Genomic DNA, 18,277 nt, shown 5'->3' on the forward strand with positions numbered 1-18,277 from the left:
TTCACCTGTCAAGATGAAGTTTTAAAACAAGGAAGAGTGTGTAGGGTTCTTTTATCACCATGGTGGTACCACATGTCCCTAATTAACATAACCCTGGAGCCCTTAACCTAGGCAAAAGCCCTACTGAAATCAATGCGAGTTTAGTCTGAGGACCCAGAATCAGACCCTTTCTATAATACAATGATGGAGTCAAGATCTGCTCCTTTGACTCTCTCTCCTGTGAAAGAGTAACCAAAGAGAAAGCTCCCAACCCCTCTCTGGTGGTGTAAAGGGGCTTAAGGAGCCAGCTGAGGTATCCTTTCACTTGCACAGGGGACCCCAGACTGAATATAGCTGTTTCAGTCAGGCCTACTTCCTATGCTCCTGCCTTCCCCTGACCCCCCCATAAGGATGTGTTTCAGGAAGTAGGGCAGAAGTGATTGTAGTAACTGGCCATAGAGCACCCATCCAGCTGGTGCAAACTAGAACATACCCGAAACTTGCTGTAAGATTAAATTAGTCCTCAGGATTGGGGGATAGGGCTAACAGGAAGCCACTGTCCCTTCAAAGGATCTAGCCCAGTGAATGTATCTGTGTTCTTTTAAATGCCCAGCTTCAAAATGGTTTCTTAACTCTCACGTAGCTAGACCTGCACTTACAAAATAAAAGCAGCAACCTCAGCATGACTTGTTCAAAACATTTATTAGTGTTTCAGGAAAAATAATAGTAGTGTGAAAAGATACAGAGCTTTGCCTAAATCCATAGACAATGTTTATAAGCTTATTTGGCTGTAAATTCTACATGAGATAGAACTAGTATGTTTTTCTCATAGAGAACTGGAATTTAAGGAACACTTTTTTTAATCATTATGTTTCAGAACTTAATTTTTTAAGATAGAACAGCATTTTTGCAGGATGAGGAGTTATTTATATATTTTCCAATAGGCATTTTACTTTTCCCAGTTTCTCTCATGGTTGATTTTCCCTTCCCTCCCCCCAGAAACAAAGCTTAAGAGAAACACTTGGGCCTTATTTTTTTAGTTAAGCCTCCTTTGCAAACAGCAGGTTTGGGAAGATTGTTGATCAAAGTGTCATATGGTGTCTAAGGGGACAGTAGAATTTTTTTTAAATGGACTTCACAAAGAATTAAGGCTATGTAGAAGTCTTGACAACATATTTGCAGTTAACATAGCCCTACTTGTTAGACGTAAAAGAAGGTTTAACAATAAATAAATGATTTGTGCTGTCAATAACATTATGGAACTGTATAAAATTATATTTACGTTGCTTTAAACAACAAAACGTACTAGTGGCATGAATATATACAACACAGGCAATGACATACGTTTAAATTACCATAGCCAGCAGTGTTTGGTTTTTTTTAAATGGAGACAATATAATAAATAGAAATGTTAAATATTTACAATAATAGCATATGTGGAATCAGTAGATGAACACAGAAAATCTTCACACAGAGGAAAAAAACGTTATGCCATATACAAAATTCCCTGCCCCCTTGAAACAATAAAGAAATGTTCATCAAATTAACAAGCTGGAGGAATATATCCTTTTCTCCATGCAGAATGAATGAATAAAAGTAAATGGTTTGCATGCTGAGGTGACATGTTGACTAAGACATTCAAGAGTGTATATATAGCACTGTATGTTTGGTTCTCATAGATGAATCAGAACTTTAATGAGAAAGAGAGAGAGGAGCTTAATGGAATTAAGCAAGAATATTAACTTGATAGTAAGTCCTTTCTGCTGTCATGGTAGGGTTCTCTTTTTGGTTAGAGCTTGTTCTTTTCTATGCCTGTCTGTCATCATGAGGCAGGGGGATGCCTGTGAGTTCAGAGTGAGGGAGACCACTTTCCTATGGCATCATCACAGCAAGACACTTCGTTTTGGAGTAGGGAGGGTGCAAAGGAAACCACTGCAAGTGGTATATGTGAACTGGCATTAGGTAGGGATCTAGCCCCTTTGACTGGCAAACTCTGTGTATGAGCCACAAATCACCACTAATGTAAGTGGATCAGTCATCTTGTCCATGTACTACGAGGAACCTGCCTGTTCCTCAAGGGCTTCTGGCCTGATCGGATTTCCCAATGAGGTTAGATAAGAGTTTTGTCAAACAATTCAGTGAGAGGAGGATCAGTATCTTTTTTGTTCAAGAGGTTGATGGCTGCAGAATGGTATAACTCATCATGTTAATGGTTGTGTCTTGCTCTCCCCCAACCCCCGAGATTTACCCCCAGGACTTGTACTGAGAGTAATGCCCAAGATTCTGCTATGGGATATACACACAAAGCTCTCACCAAAGACACTGGGAGATGCCTACATGTACCCAGAAGCAGAATGTGACTCAGTTGGAGTTCTGGCTAAATCCCACGTGGTGGTAATCCCCGCCACTCCCACCCAGTGACAAAGACAAATGTCAGCTCCCTATGCAAGTTCAGTCTCTAGCAAACTGCCTTCGCATCTGACACCAGGCCTCCTGCAGCAAAAAGCCAGGGCTCTCATCTTCCAGGTGATACTGTCTTCCAAGAAGGATCACCCTTCCCCCATGGAGGTTACTAAAAATCCCACCCCTCTTTGCATTTTGATGTGATAACCAACTGTTTAAGAATAACATCCTAGGATAGGTGTTTGCAGTAGTGCACCTTTAGGATCACAACTGCATACGGGGGTAAGAGAGGTGGCACCCTAGCTTCTCACCCTAACTTTAAATCACTCAGGAAGATTCAGCTCTCCAAACTCTTCTCACCCATCTGCATCCCACACATTCTGTGGGGTCTGGAGGTCACTCCCCTGCAGACGAGTTGTAAAAGGAAAGTTAATCATCTATGACTACCCCATAATCTTTTTTGTCACGTTGATAAACTATGGCTCGTGGCCACCTTTAGAACACTGTGTCTTTACAATCTTGCAAACTCCATAATGCTGCTTCCAGAGATGATTGAGGGGACAGATCTTCAACAGGTCCTCACAATACTCCTGAACCCCACAAAGCTAACAGACACACCTGTTGTTTGTGCCTGAGCCCCACATTTTGGGTTGCTCACAAGTGGGAGGCTGCAGCAGCAAATCCTTCTTGGGTGGGTGGGGTACAGCTGTAGGTTCTAAAAAAGGACATGCTTGAGGTCTTTGAAGGTCTGTGGAAAGTGTGCTTATTCGGATGCTAAGCAGGGAATAATGGTCAAATTGACTTGTTTGGCAGCTGACTGCTTAGGCTCTGGATATCTTGGAGTAACTGGATTAAAAAGTTAAGCAGTGGTTAAAACACATACAAGGGAACACTTAAGCCAGGCAGTGTCACCCTGACAGGAACAATGGCTCAGGACTTATGAGAAAATGACATCACTCAAAACAGCAAACTCCCTGTGCAATAAACTGGACATTTATTTCATGCAAGTGTCACAGCAGCCCACCTTGAACTCTTACATTCACAGCCGGGGCAGAGACAAGCCCCCTTGGGAACTCCACCATCTGCTTGGGGATTGCCCCTTAAGCATCATGGAGGTGCTGAGCTGTGAATGGCCAAAGTAACATCTGGCTGAGGCCTCCCTGCAGAACCAATCAACTGAAAAAGAAAAACGCAAACAATAGCCACTTGTTCTGTTGTTTTTGAAGGGGGAGGGATTTAAATTTTTTGTCTCACTCACTGGTTATGTGAACACGAGTTCCCTGGTTGAAATCAATAACCCAGAACCACTGCTCTCCCTTTGCTAATCTATACACTATCACAGAAGTCCACATATCCCACAATGCCCTGTGCTTGACATCACCCCTCTGAATGGTAGAGATTTTGGAATGTCCATAGATAAGAAGATGGACTCAATGGAGGGAGTTTTGGTGGAGGGGGAGGGTTGGGTTGGTGCCTCCTTTCACCTTCGGATGTCGGAGAAGTCAGACAATTCTTCTGCCCGCTCTATGAGCCCATGTGCCCCTTTGGGGCTGTGAGCCCCAGCTTTAACTCGGGGATGGGTGTTGAAGTGAGCCCTACTGCCTCTTTCCCCCTTGGCTGCTCGTGAACTCTCCCTGTGGTCAGACTCGGGGTGTACCAGTATGTCCCCACGGCTGGTTGAGGATTTGGTGGCTTCTCCTGGCTTTTTCTCAGGACCCAGCATGGAGTCAGTGTGCACAGCTGAGGTGCAGAAGCTTAGGATGGAGCAGAGGCTTCCCCAGTTCTGTTCACACTGGGCTTGGATGCTTCTGGTGATAGCCTTTTTCACTTCGTCCCCGCACGTCAGCAGGATGTTCACCAGGTCGACATATGGCCTAGATGTAAAGAGAGAGCAGAAGGGGAAGTTGGTTACACATCAGCAAGTGTATGTGAAGTCACTGTGCCTCATTCTCCTCTTGTTTACCCGACAGCATCTGCATGAAGTTGATTGTGTTTGCTAGCTAGTGGTCAGATGCTGTAGAAGCCTTAAGTGGAGCACAGTCGTTCCCTCAGCTGGTAGCTACTCTTGCTAAGTGTTTATGTCTCTCCTGTTACTGCAACTGAGACTTGAGTCCTTTGGCAGCACCTCCACCAGGTGAGCACTAATGTCTCCTCTGGCCCCCAGCTGCATTAGGCGTAACTTCCACAGAGACGTGGCTTGCTGGGGTACGACAGGCAACAACAGCAGAATGCTGAGTTGTCTAGTGGACAGAACAAAGAATCAAGAGACCAGTGCTGCAGCTTGTGTAGAACCAACAGTGCTAATGCATTTAAGCACAAAAAGGTGGGCTAGGTGGACTCTGATCAGTAAGTGGCATGCTTGAGGGTAGTTCACCCTTTTGAGGAGTTGTATCCACTATGTGTTACCCTTCCTATCCGGCCCCTCTAGGCCCCACATCGATCACAAAACACTAGAACTGCAAGGGACCTCAAGAGGTTATTGAGTCCAGTTCCCTGCACTCACACTAGGACTAAATACTGTCTAGACCACCATCCCTGAAAGGTGCTTGTCTAACCTGCTCTTAAATATCTCCAGTGATGGAGATTTCACAACTTCCCTAGGCAATTTATTCCAGTCTTTAACCACCCTGGCAGTTAGGAAGTTTTTTCTTATGTCCAACCTAAACCTCCCTTGCTGCAGTTTAACCCCATTGGTCCTTGTCCTATCCTCAGAGGCCAAGGAGAACAATTTCTCTCCCTGCTCCCTGTAACCCTCTTTTAGGTACTTGAAAACTGCTGTCATGTTACCTCGAAGTCTTCTCTTTTCTAAACAAAACAAGCCTACTTCTTTCAGTCTTCCCTCATAGCTCATGTTCTCTAGACCTTTAATCATTCTTGTTGCTCTTCTCTGGACCTTCTCCAGTTTCTCTACATCTTTCTTGAAATGTAGTGCCCAGAACTGGACACACTACTCCAATTGATGAGGCCTAATCAACGCAGAGCAGAGTGGAAGAATGATTTCCTGTGTTTTGCTCACAACACTCCTGTTGATATGGGCTGGAGAGTTGCAGCAATGTGCTGGGCAGTGCTTTTGGGTACCATAAGCACAAAGCTTTATTTTTAAATGCAAAACAAAACAAAAAAACATGTAACAGCAGCAGACTGGGCAGCCTTCACTCCTGCATTTATTCAGGCTCTGTCTATCCTACAGCATCTGCGTTGCTGTAGTCCTTCTGGTGAAGCCACTCTAAGCTGACAGGAAAGAGCTCTCCCACTGGCTTAATAATTCCAGCTTCTGTCCACAATGTAAATGATACCCAAGTAGTTTGCAGTGCAGGCCTAGTCTCAGGCTAACTGATTTTAGAAGAGTTAGGGACAGAATGTACATATTATATGACTGAATCCAAACCTTGTCAGAGTAGGATTTTGCCTGCTGATACTTCCCTGACAGGTAAGAAATGAACCCTACACCTGACTTCTGCAAACTTTATTCGCTTCTACAAATTCCCGTCATTAGTAACTCTGAGGGAAGTCTACTGGACAAACCTGGCCTGACCTAAGTAGATGCTTATAATGTCATTGAGACTGCAGTGGTGGGCATGGTAAAAATACCTAGATAGTGTTTCTCCAAAGTCCTGTCAGAACATTTGCCACTGACCTAATGCTCTGTGACTGTGCATATTTCAGCCAGGCCCCGCTTCTGTCTCCTTCCCCATCTCCTCCTTCTTAGTCCTCAGCTTAGATAAATGACCTTAAAAATTAATCAATTCCCTTCCTATGTGATCCATCAAGCTCCTAAAATATCTAATTACAGAAAATTGGCTTGCAAAGTCATACCATTTAATTGAAACACTACTTTTTCTCATTACTCATAATACTCTATACAACAGTAACCAAATCTTGCACCTCAGGGCATAAACCAATCATCTGCCTCGGTAAGGGAGGAATTTCCCCACCCAGTGAATAGCGTTTCGCAAAGGCCTAGCATTTCTCTGGGTTTTATCACTTTCATTTGTCTTCATCTGAAGCTTCAAGTTTCTGCTTTTGCTGCAAGTGGGACCAATGGACTACAGATTTAAAGCACGGTTTATCACCATATTACCTAGGCTTATATTCTTCACCTTTTTTTTTTTTTTTTTTTGCTAATGGGGTCACTAAGGTATTAAATGATCTATTATCTCCCATCCAACTGAGGCAGATGACAAGTGATTCAAAGCCTTTGGGCTAGCCTGAGAGTATGGGCAGAATATTTATCACACTTGGCACCCATTCACCATCTGGAAAATCTATAGATGGTTTGTATTTTCAATCTGAGTCACGTCCTGTGGTGTTGCATTTACATGATGCAACATGACCAGTGAATGGATGAAGCCCAATTATTTGCAAAGTGTCAGGAAGGGCAAGAAGTATGTTAGAATACTTGCAGGGGCACATCTGCTGGTATCACCAGTAAGTGCTAGGTAGGGCAGACAACAGTTCTGCTATAAGCAGGCAGGCAGGCTGGGAGAGCCCAGAAGGGTAATGTAATTAGAAGTCTCTAGTCAAAGGAACCACCTGATTTCCCATGATAGCTATCTTCAGCGACCCAATTCAGCCTTTGTGTAAGCAGGACAGCCCCACTGATTTCAGTGGTGTGCCCACCTTTCTTACAGTAACCAGGGTTGAAGCTGGCACATGGAGTGGTGCCGACGTCATCTTCTGTGGACATCCAGTTCTGGGTGCTGGATGAGTCCTGTACCTGAAGCTAACCACTTGGAACAGGCAAAGTAGACCAGATGGCAAAAGGAGAAGTAGCAAACTAGGACAGGAGAGGGATGAAAGTACCAAGATTTTATTCTGTTGCTAAACTACAGTTTGTCTGGAATAATTAATCTCTGGGGTTGCAACTTCTTTGAGGGCAGTTGTGTAAAAGACTAAAGAACTCATCATTGGATTCTTGACTAGAGTGGTCTGCTGTTTTTTTGTTATTTGGATCATAACAAGTCCTGGAAATGCATCTGTTCTGACCATTTTCACCACTGTAATATAAAAATATATCCAAACCTCCCTTCTCCCAGTCTGCTCCCCAATGGGCGTCCTTACTGCCCACGAGCTGTTTACATGTGAAGAGAAAATGGTCCAAATAATATGGCAAGTCTGCTCATTTTGAAATAGCACAGCTGGCAAGAATGAACATCAGTATTGTGGTCTCAAGTTTTGTCTTTTATCTGAAATGGGAATTGCGATGGGACAGGATGTGTTCTTTAACACACCTGTCACATTAACCAGTGAGAATTTTACTGACATCCATATAAACATGGACTTTGGCTTGACAAAAATCATCTGAAAAATGGTGGCAAATTTTCCTGGTGTACAGTTCGAAGCCTTTGTGTGTCCTTTGCGGGTGTTCACAGCCTGCTAGCTCTCTGAGGAGTGCCTCTTCCTCATTCCTCTTTCACTTCATCCCACTTTGCTATCTTGCCTACAGGATAGCTGCCACCTACTGACCTGCACAAAACATAGGGAGTCAAAAGACCTGGGTTTGGGCCCATTTCTGCCTCCCACATGCACATTGGCTCATGGCAAGTTCACTAAGTTCAAAGTTTTTAAAACTGGTCCTGATTTGGGAGGTCTCTATTTTGGAAACCCAACTTGGGATAGGCAGGGCCTGATTTTCAGGGGTGCTGAGCATTCTGGTATGGCTATGGTCTGAAGAAGTGGGTCTGTCCCACGAAAGCTCATCACCTAATAAATTATTTTGTTAGTCTTTAAAGTGCTACTGGACTGCTTTTTTGTTTTAACAGTGCTAAATTAAGTTAGCTGAACAGGATGGAGATGTACCAAATTGGGGGCACAGAAACTGAGGCCACTTTTGAAAATTTTGGGCTGACCTACTCTGTAAAAAGGGGATTTCACCTTGGCAAAGCCCTCTGCTCTTATGGCACTTTTCATTTACAGAGATCAAAAGTTTTATCTGCAGACAAGCACCTGTCCATTTAGAGCCTGTTAATGCACCTCCTGAACAATATACCCTCTAACTTCTTCCATCCATATGCAGAATAAGTTTTGTTACGTGCATCAAGGCTTGTGTTAATGTGCACCAGCAACAGAAATACATGCTGCCAGCTGCTGAAAGTTGAGGGTGCTCTGCTAATCAGCTGGGTGGCACCTGAATCATTCCTGGGCAGTTGCCCAAGTGCACAGCAGAGAGGGAACACTGCTCCTGAAATGTCAGTGTGGAATGTGATGTGCTGCTTCCCCTCACTATCCCAGAAGAAACCCAGCATGCTGGCGCCTCCTATCCCCTGTTACCAGGACAATATGGCAGTGGCAATGCAAAATACTACTATGAGGATACCAGCTGTGCTACTGGATCCCAGTCTCACGAAGGCCCATGCTCATGGAAGGAATGGTGCTTTCAGGGAGCCATGTTCACTTTAATATAGAGTAATTAAAGATTGAATAAATTTGTGTCACTGCTGCACTCTCCTTAAGCCTAACCTGGCGTTTAAGGGTGGGATTTTCAATGCAACCTAAGGAAATCAGGCTGGGATTTTCCAAGGCATTGGTGCTTAAGAGTGCAACACTCAGACTTGCTTTAAAAGTTGACCTGCTCCCTTTCCTGACCTGTAAAATGGGGATAATAATACTAACCTCCTTGGTAAAGTACTTTGGAATCTTCTGATGAAAAGTGCTAGAGGACAGATGGGTGGTATTATCTGTTATTGTCTATGGGTTTGGGTGAGTTGGTTATTCAATAAAGAATGATAAGTCACTCAGGTATGGTAAAAAGATGGTCATTGGTTATCCTTCTGTCTGCCTGGGTAGAATTTCCATCCGCAGAAAAGCATTCCCTCATTTTTACAGCAGCAACTGAAGGGAGGGTACAGATGACAGAAGTTTGGGCCTGATTTATTCCTGCAGTTTGGTGGTTTAGATGTCTTACTATTCCAGCTACACCAGCCATTCACTGCAGGTGCAAAATGTACTCTCAAAAGAGGCAAACTACCAAAAATCTAGATTCTGATATTCCATTTTGCATGCACATGTGGCCCTCCACACTTGCTTGAGAAGCTTACAGGGTTGATGTGAACCAGGAACATGGGAGACTTTCTTTATGAAAGTCCAGTTCAGGGATCAGCAACTTTTCTGAGGCGGAGTGCTGAAATTTGGCCTTTTGACCTCTATGTACAGTCTGAGTGCCTGCAATACTTTTTAAAGTCACTAATAGTCCAACTTACAACAGCTTCATTAATACATACATAAAGATGCAGAGCTTTACCGATAGATGGTGGTTGGTAGAGTTAGCTGGTCTTTTGTTAATCCACAGGTGGCATAGCTTTGCGCAAGCTTCCAGCTGCATGGGTGGCGTGCGGAGTAAAGCTGAGCTCCTGCCTCAAGTGCCATACAAATCAGCTCACGTGCCGCTCTTGGCACATGTGCTGGGGGTTGCTGACCACCGGTGTAGTCAATTTCTATGAGTAACCTCAACAAGATATTTTAGGTATATGACTACTTTGGAATTTCATAAAGCAGATCAGAAATGGACTCCAATTAACCTTCAAGCAAGATTGTTGTTTGGATGAGGGGAAGAGTAGGACAGCTCCAAATACCTGGGGCTAATCTATTTATTTACAAAAGAATAGAACTGTAGTATCAAATTATATGTACCTAGTGTAAAAACCATCTTAACCCCTTCATTGATGTCTTCCCTTTTCTTTGGTCCATTTGTTTTCTCTTTTAGAATATAAGGTCTTGCGGGCACAGAATGAGCCTTCTTTTTGTTTGGAAAGTGCTTGGCCTGTTCTTGGTATTTCTGAAAATAAATGTCATTACCATGAAAGAAAAATGTTCCCCTCCCATGGTCACGTTCCTGTAAGATAATACAGGTTGAACCTCTAATCCGGAGCCCTCAAGACCTGATGTGTGCCAAATGAGAGAATTTGTTGGACCACAGGAGGTAATGCTGTCTAGCAGTGTTACCAACACTTCCATTGCTTACTGGGTCTTAGAGACATTTAGGGGCAAAATAGAGCTAAATAACAGGACAGAACACTGGGAGCCAAGACTGGTGGCTTGAAACAAACTTTATGGGACCATGGGAAACACAGCTACACTTGTGGTAAGTGGTCATCCAGCTAAATAAAATCATGCCAGACTATGGAGTTTGCCAGACAAGAGAGTTCCGGATTAGAGCGGTTCAACATGTACTCATTTTTGTAACAATGTTGTACAACCACATGCCTCATGAGGTGAAATGCTTCCTTCACCCACACCATAGTACTAGGCCCCTTGCACACTCACACTTACTCATGCTGCAGCAGGTCTTTGAAATGAATCATATCCACAATGACTTGTACGTTCTCCTTGGCAGCAGAGCAGAGGTCATGTTTCAGGTAGCATTCCCGCTGTAGCTGGAACACCATGTCTTTAATGGCAGGGCACTTGCGACTGATGCAGCTGAATTTGTGTCGCAGGGCATGAGCCTTACACTTCAGAGCATCTTTAATGAAGGATTTTCCCTGAGAAGACAAGAAACAGAATAGCTCTGTATTTGTGTCTGTTAAGCACAAAAAGTGACCTACACTTAACTTGCCACTCCTACATATGACAGTGTCAAGAGTTATCTGACTGCTAAGGCCATTGGTTTTACTTCTTTGCTTCTAAAGGCCTCTTCTGTTGACAAAACTCTGTAGTATAGACCCAGCTGAAGAGTAAGGGAAGCCAATGAGAGCGCCCATCAACCCCCCACAGCGTGGAGCCGGTGGTAACTCGACATAGGGACCTCAACCGCAACTATGGTATTCATGTAGCTGGAGTTGCGTACCTTACGTCAACTTTCTGCTGCAACGTAGATATAGCCTAAGTGCTCTCCCTCTAACACAGTCCCATTCCTTTCTGGCTTTGGAAAGAAAATAGGTTTCATTTCTTGACAACAGCCATCCCAACTTACTGGTGTAATTTCATTCCTAGTCTTTAACCATAGCTGACGTTGGGCTTACCTCACTGATGTGAATGACCAAATTGCTTTGCATCTGCAGGACCAGGAAGGAAAACTGATTTTCCTTATCAGATTGCAAAGTTCACATAGCTTTTATATAAGCATTCTCTATTCCCTCTAGCAAACCACTAGCTTCAGTGTTTCCCACTTCCTCACAAAAAAGGGTCCCCAAATCAATGTTACCAACAACCCTACAATAACATCTGGATAGTTGTGGCTGCTGAAGGGAACACGTTTCAATTTTAAGCTCCCACAAAGGATTACAGAACAAAAAAAGCAGTCCTGTAGCACTTTAAAGACTAACAAAATAATTTATTAGGTGATGAGCTTTCACGGGACAGACCCACTTCTTCAGATCTGGAAAATTCTGATCATATCTGAAGAAGTGGGTCTGTCCCACAAAAGCTAATAAATTATTTTGTTACTCTTTAAAGTACTACAGGGCTGCTTTTTTGTTTTGTGAAGATACAGACTAACATCACTATCTCTAAGGGATTACAGAGAACAGCACAAAAGAAAAGGTCTTTTAAAGACAATTAAGGCTATTTACGCAATATCCCTTTAATCATCTTCCCTGCTCTCCTCATATGGCTTTACAGTGCATGCCCATCTCTATTCTTTCTTCCTTCCACCTTTAGATATTGTAGCCAGTCCTATTATATATGTATGTCACAATTCTCCTGGCAACTATGCAGCTTTTCTTCTCCTTGTTGAGTGATAGCTGGATGGCAGTGATCTTGTGTTGTCCCATTTTTAATCACCCTCAGGCAGTGTTCCCTCTATTTTTTCCATCAATGTGTGGAATAAGTTTTGTTATGTGCACTGGGGCATGTGGATGTGCACTAATGAGCGAGGCAGCACTTGAATCGCTCCTGGGTGGTCACTGAGAGCACTGGCCTTAAATTATGCTGGCAAATAGGTGTTTTGTGGTCAGTGGTGCAATTTCTGCTCTCGTTGACTGATATCAGCTGTTATGACAGGGTCACACAGATTGAGAGCAATACACACATGCTCCCCACCAATTGAAGTGCTGTGCCAATGACCATTGCTTTCCATTACAAGCATCGGGTTTACTTTTTTGATCTTGCATTCCGTAACATACACGCATAGCACAGCAGACATCAACTAAATACTGTGCATACGCAAGACTTCTTTTTAAAAAAATCCTAGTGTCACATTTGTTTTCTGTTGGGGTAAGGAAGAGAGACAGTTACATGTGACACTACAAATAGCTGTGTCGCATAATACATTTCTAGAACTTGCTCAGATAAGGCCAGTAAAAGAAACCAAAGAGAAGAGAATAAAGTCACTGGGAATTTCACAAGTACTGTATATTTTAAATGACAATTTATTTCCATGGAGCCCAGTGTCTTTGCACTAAATTAGAAACAATCTGGATGTAAAATAGCTGCTATTCTCTATAAAGATATGAGCATGTCCAATGGAGCAATTATTTGCTGGCTTTCATGCAATAATTTCACATATGTGTTTGGTTTTCCCATGGCTTTATTTCCACAAACTCTTTGTTGGTTAATATATAATGGGTAAAATAAGAATATCTAATTATCATTCTCTGGCAGCTGTCTGGAAACTAAGATTCAGATTTTCAAAAGATGCCGAGAGGATCTGGACACACAGTTCCCATCAATTTTAATGGACATCCAGATCCTTTATGTATCTTTGCAAATCTCAGCCTAAAATCTCCAGCATGGGGGAATTTGTTTTTCTGCTAGGTCTGCTCCCATGGCCCTACTAAACAGAACAGCTGGATCTGCAAGACAGCTCTGCTTTCTACTATGCTGTATAAAAAGTGCCATTAGGCCACAGCTGGGTGGCTTCAGCAAAGTTATACTATAAACTGCATGTGTCAAGCCAAATGCCGCTGGCCCATCGTAATGTTCCCTTCTCTCCACAACTGAAATGGGAGAATAGGTTTACAAGACATAATAACAGGATGCTTCAGTGATGTGTAAATGGTCTGGGGAGAAAATGAAGGAGACAAACTTAATACCGCACACTGCCTAAAGAATGTATTTTATTGTCAGTGTTTGAGCCAAAGGACTATCTGAATACAGCAGCTTCTGGATATGCCTATGTTAGTTGTGTGTAGTTCTGTGAAAGTAATTTAATAAGCACACACTGGATAAAATTTGCAAACGCGCCTGAGTGACTGGGGAACCTTAGTCCAGTTTTCAGAAATTCAAATTTTGAAACAGAATTTAAGCCCCTAAGCCACTTAGGTGGTTTGGAAAAGTATATCCATCAATCCCCTGGAATTAATTTGATCGGATTTGCATAGGGAATGTTAAAGTGGGATACCTTAGTCTACAGTGAGAGATTTTTAGCATCACAGATGCAGGTGTTATTTAAATAATAAAATGGTACATTCAGAACAGTCTGCCCCAAAGAACTTACGATATTTCAGCCTATTGGCAGAACACCCATTGGTGTTAATAGGCTCAACCCCACAGTCCTTAATGAATGCAACAGGAGCTTTGTCTGAGGGAGGACTGCAGGATCCATTCATGGCATCGCCTCTCCATTTTTGCTACCGGAGGTCCGCCAAGTAAAAATGCTTAGGTGGAGGTACAGCTTAGTATGCTGTTACATAATGTTTCCAAAGACAGCTTAAACACGATGCATACATCATTCGATTTTTGAGGCCTGATACAGCACTAAGACAAAGGGAGTTTCTCCATTGAATTGCATATGAGCAGAACGAATCAAGCCCTTGGTTGTATGCATCCAAGTCTCAATAAAGGAAATGGGAATTGGATATGCATAAGAGCAGATTTTATCCTTGAATAAAGCCTTATTTTAAAGATGTATTTAAAAACAATAAAATATAGCATCATCTGGGCATTTCACTTTTTTCCCCCCACTTTTTGATTACCTGGGCATCAAATTTTCCAGCGTTGTGTAGGAAAGTCATGCAGATTTCATGTAAGCCTCGGATCTCACACGAGTTGTTTTCAAAGCATTCAAACACTCCACATCCCACATCGCCAGCATTAACCAGGCAGTGCTGGATTTCAGCTAAAATGACCATTGATTATGGTTAATTTGTACAAATATTCAGAAATAAGGGTGTGGGGAGAAAGAAGAGTTATTTTGCTAAGATCATCAGTTCAAAAGAAAAAGCACAAGACAACAGTTACTGTACCCACACAGCCTATCTATTTTTGCAGCAATTAGAGCAACATTCACATGCATTTTGTTATGACTATGAGATCCAAAAAGTAAATGCTGAATCCGCTCCACTTACATCATAGCTCTATTTGCTTGAAAATGGCTATTATTTGAATCTTTTGGTGCCTATGATGACCTGGTCTACAATTGGTACTCTCTCAAAGTCCCTCATTAACTTAAATGGGAATTTTGCCTGAGAGAGAACTGCATGATCAGGCTAGAATTTGTTGTGTCTGGTACTCTGAACTAGAGTCTAGTGCCTAGCACAGCTCTTGTTACTGACTACTGGGGCTTCAATCCTGCTGTCTTGGAAATGAGTGGCAGAACTTCCCCTAAATTTCAATGCGGGACAGAGCCTCTTGTGGCCTGAGCCCAGCTCCCCCCAGCCAGCCTCCTAATGATCCAAAAATTCAGATTATTTGAATGCAGCAGTCAAATAGACCTTTCAGCCCCATGCATACTGAATCCCTTATTTTTCCCTTCTAAACTTTGTGCCATAGTGAAGCAAATAATATTTTATTTCAGACACTGGACAAACACCTTCAAATCAGAATCTTAACAAGGCTGCTCCTTGCCCTTCAGTAAATCTGCTGCCAGAAAGAAGAAGGTTGCTGAGAAGCTGAAGGATGAAGTCAAATAGGGGCAGCTTTTAAAGCAGAACTGAGGATGCTAAGAATTTGTTGTGTTCATTTTACTAGTGGCACCTTTAATTAAAGCTCACTTTGGGGAGCTAGCCTAATTCCTCTCCAAACCACAGCATGTCTGAGACATCTGCAGCCTTTCCTCTTGACATGTTGCCATCTGAAATCCCTCACAGCAACTTTAATTTTAATTTGCTTAGGACAGAGGGGAGGGGAAAAAACCGGTTGATGTAAAAGTGCTGAGTTAGGAGACAATGTAGTGTGTCTTAATATATCATAAAAAGAAAAAAAGTGTGTGCAAATAAGGACACAATGCATTAGTTTTTTCTTTTCACAGGACCACAAACTCCTCTCTGATGTGGCGGGCTAGTGAAATTCGGGGGCGGGCAGAAAAGGCCACCCGAGGTTTTGCAGTTACAAACCCCAGACGAGTGGGAAACTAGTTAAGCAGGGCACCCTGACACTGCGTTATTTCCACGTGGAACGCTGCACCCAGAGAGGTCCCAAAGCCGAAAGGGAGCTCTTTGTCAGGCGTTGTGTAACTGCATCTTGGTGTATTTGGATCTGGACGCCCAGCTGTAATGCTTCTGTTGGCACTGGGATGCAGACGGTTTGCGGATCACATGTCCTGGCTCCCAGCGTGCTGAGAACTGCACAGTGCCGTGATTCACATGTGGCAGTCCGTAATGGGCAGTCGTGCATTCCGGCTCGTGTGCGTGCGTCGGCAAGGCTCGCAGCACTGAGACGGTTAAAAAAAAAAAAAGTCGGCGCGAAAGGGGGAAAGCGTGCAGCTCCCGCGCGCTCTTTCCGTGCCTGGGAAAGGAGCCAGGAGAGTGCACGCCTCGGCTCTCTCCGCCAGGCAGATAATACACCAAAAGGCAGGTTTCATCATTACTTAGTTCTCGGCGCAGGGGCAGGGGAAGCAGAAGCAGAAGCAGAAGCAGCAGCAGCAACAGCACCCCCCGCCCCGGTTGAAATGTGTCTTTAGGAAGGAGAAACCTTCTCGTTAGAGGAAATCTAACCCCGGCTCACACGGCGCCTCCGGGCTCAGAAATCGCCTGCCTCTGATCCGCGGCAGTTCCACGTTTGCCGCCGGATTGGTTACAATGAAAGGACAGACGCGGGCTGCTTTGCAACGTGCGGGGACGGCCGCGGCAGATCTCCGGGTCCGTGCCGCGAGTAATTACAGCGGGAACAAAACTCGCCCAGTCACGTGGGATAACCTCTCAGGTGTCGCTGATCTGATCCCTGGAAGGATTTCATCACTGGTGAGCAGAGATCAAAGGCAGCGAGCGGCTTGTCTCTGCGAGCCAAAGGACAGCACGTGCTTGGCTCGCTGGGGCTCCAAAAGTCATTAGGAGTGAACTCTTGCCGCCTCATGATTTACGTTTGATGGTCTCACACACACACACAGAAATACATGTCACGATGCACATCTAGATACCCGATACTCTGTAAATACAAGGCAACGACACCCCTTCGCTACCACTGCTTCCTCCCTGCACAATAGCGAACAGCGTCTGGATTTCCTTCGACCTCCCCCCACTCCTTTGAGACCACATACCTGTGTTTTGCAAAGACAGCCGCCCTTTCTGCTGGGGGGCTCTATCCTGGAGCCCTTCCGGCGGGTTGGTGGCTTCTGTGCCCCAAACTGGATCCAAACTTGCAAAGACCAAAGCCAGGGTAACTAATTTACTGACCCGCTTTGCACACATGGTCCTGATTGCAACCCCACCGTGGAGACCTTTGCGGGTTTCCCGCCTCTGGTACTTTCCAAAGGGTGTATAAATGGAGGCTACTGCGCGTCCTGTAATCTGCCCGCTGGATAGCATGTGATCTGGGCTGGTGCAAGTGCTGAAAGTGGCCAGAAAGGGAAAGGATGGTGCCTCAAATATCCCTGGAAGCTCTCGTGTCACTTGAATGAAGGAGTCGAGCAGGTGTTGTCCGCCAGCCCGGCCAATCGTAGCCTTGTCCCCCTCTGACTGCACGCATAGTGGGCAGGGCTTGTTCGAAACTACTACACGCCGTAGAACAAATTGTCGAGGGAACTTGCATCAGCAGGTTGCAAACTACAATAGTGATCACGCGCCACTAGGAGAATTTGAACACGAGCCAGTTAACATCTTCTGTCTCTGCAGGAAAATCTCAGTCTCTGCAGGTGATTAAGCAGCACCAGGAGGCGGAGAAAAGCGGGGGGTTCTGGGGTCCAGCACACCTCCGTTTCTTCTTCCCTTTGGTGCTCAAGAATGCTTTGAACATTTAAGCACGTGGCCGGATCAGGGATCTGTAGGGGAAGCTGCACTATGCAACGATGATTAGAGTACGGGGGGGACAGGGGGTTCCCAGGTGAGCCACTGGACTAGGGTACGTAGTCTTTGCCAAATGACATATCTCTAACTCCCCCCTTTTCCCTACTTCCTTAAAGCGGGAATTCCTGTACGGTTTAACCGCTGGCGCTGTGCACTACAGCCCTTGGCGTGCCCGCCGGGAGCCCCTCGGCTTGGTTCCTACCCTGGGAGCAGTGCACGTTGATGCGTGCTCAGGGTGGAGTGCAAAAACACCTCTGAGTTGTTACAATCCTCCCGTGCGTTGCAGCAAGAAGGAAGTCCCAGGGATCTTCCAGTCACTGATCACCAGGGCGGCTTCTGGGCTGGCAACCAGAATGCAACTTCAGTCTCCTGTAAACACACGCTGCCGCATTTCCAGCCCTGCCCGCCTCCGCGCTTCTTTGCCTTTCAGTTTGCATTTCTCGGCTGGCTTGCTTGACTCCTTGGCGGCACTCACGGCTTGTCCCCCAGGAGGTGGAACACCGCCTCCCGCCCGCCTCCTTAAGCTTGCCCGGGAGAGTCACTGGGGCCTCCCGGGGCTTTTCCGCCCGCGGGGCTGATCAGAACCGCCGCTTGCGAGATTTGACTGAAAACGCTCAGATCGTGGACTCGGGCAGCTGTGAAATAAGTTGTCTGAGACGCTCCCCCACCCCGATGGTATTTTATTTTGCATCTTTGAAGAACCCAGCGGAGATTTACTGGGCCCAATTCTCCATCCTCCTCGGGGGGGGGGGGGGGACGGACACACACACTCCGTGGGAGCTGCGGGCGCTTAGCTG

The 18,277-nt window shown here is 44.8% G+C and overlaps 1 protein-coding gene across 1 annotated transcript; it reads right to left on the minus strand.

The window, feature by feature from the left end:
• Positions 1–664: 664 nt before the first annotated feature.
• On the minus strand, positions 665–17,299 carry STC2 (stanniocalcin 2). The gene is made up of 4 exons (XM_075009925.1): positions 16,736–17,299; positions 14,235–14,377; positions 10,651–10,862; positions 665–4,256 (listed from the first exon to the last, which is right to left on the minus strand). Exons 1-4 carry the CDS (start codon positions 17,001–17,003, stop codon positions 3,863–3,865), a joined length of 1,017 nt encoding a protein of 338 aa, XP_074866026.1. The 5' UTR covers positions 17,004–17,299; the 3' UTR covers positions 665–3,862.
• Positions 17,300–18,277: the final 978 nt, after the last annotated feature.

Source organism: Carettochelys insculpta, chromosome 15 (genome assembly GCF_033958435.1).
Source record: "Carettochelys insculpta isolate YL-2023 chromosome 15, ASM3395843v1, whole genome shotgun sequence".
Lineage (NCBI taxonomy): Eukaryota > Metazoa > Chordata > Testudines > Carettochelyidae > Carettochelys > Carettochelys insculpta.

Coding starts and splice junctions, on each gene's coding strand:
- STC2 (XM_075009925.1), bottom strand. CDS start 17,003: ATGCTATCCAGCGGGCAGATTACAGGACGCGCAGTAGCCTCCATTTAT. Junction 14,378..16,735: donor GCTGTCTTTGCAAAACACAG/GTATGTGGTCTC, acceptor TGGTCATTTTAG/CTGAAATCCAGCACTGCCTG. Junction 4,257..10,650: donor AAAGACCTGCTGCAGCATGA/GTAAGTGTGAGT, acceptor CTTTACATCTAG/GCCATATGTCGACCTGGTGA.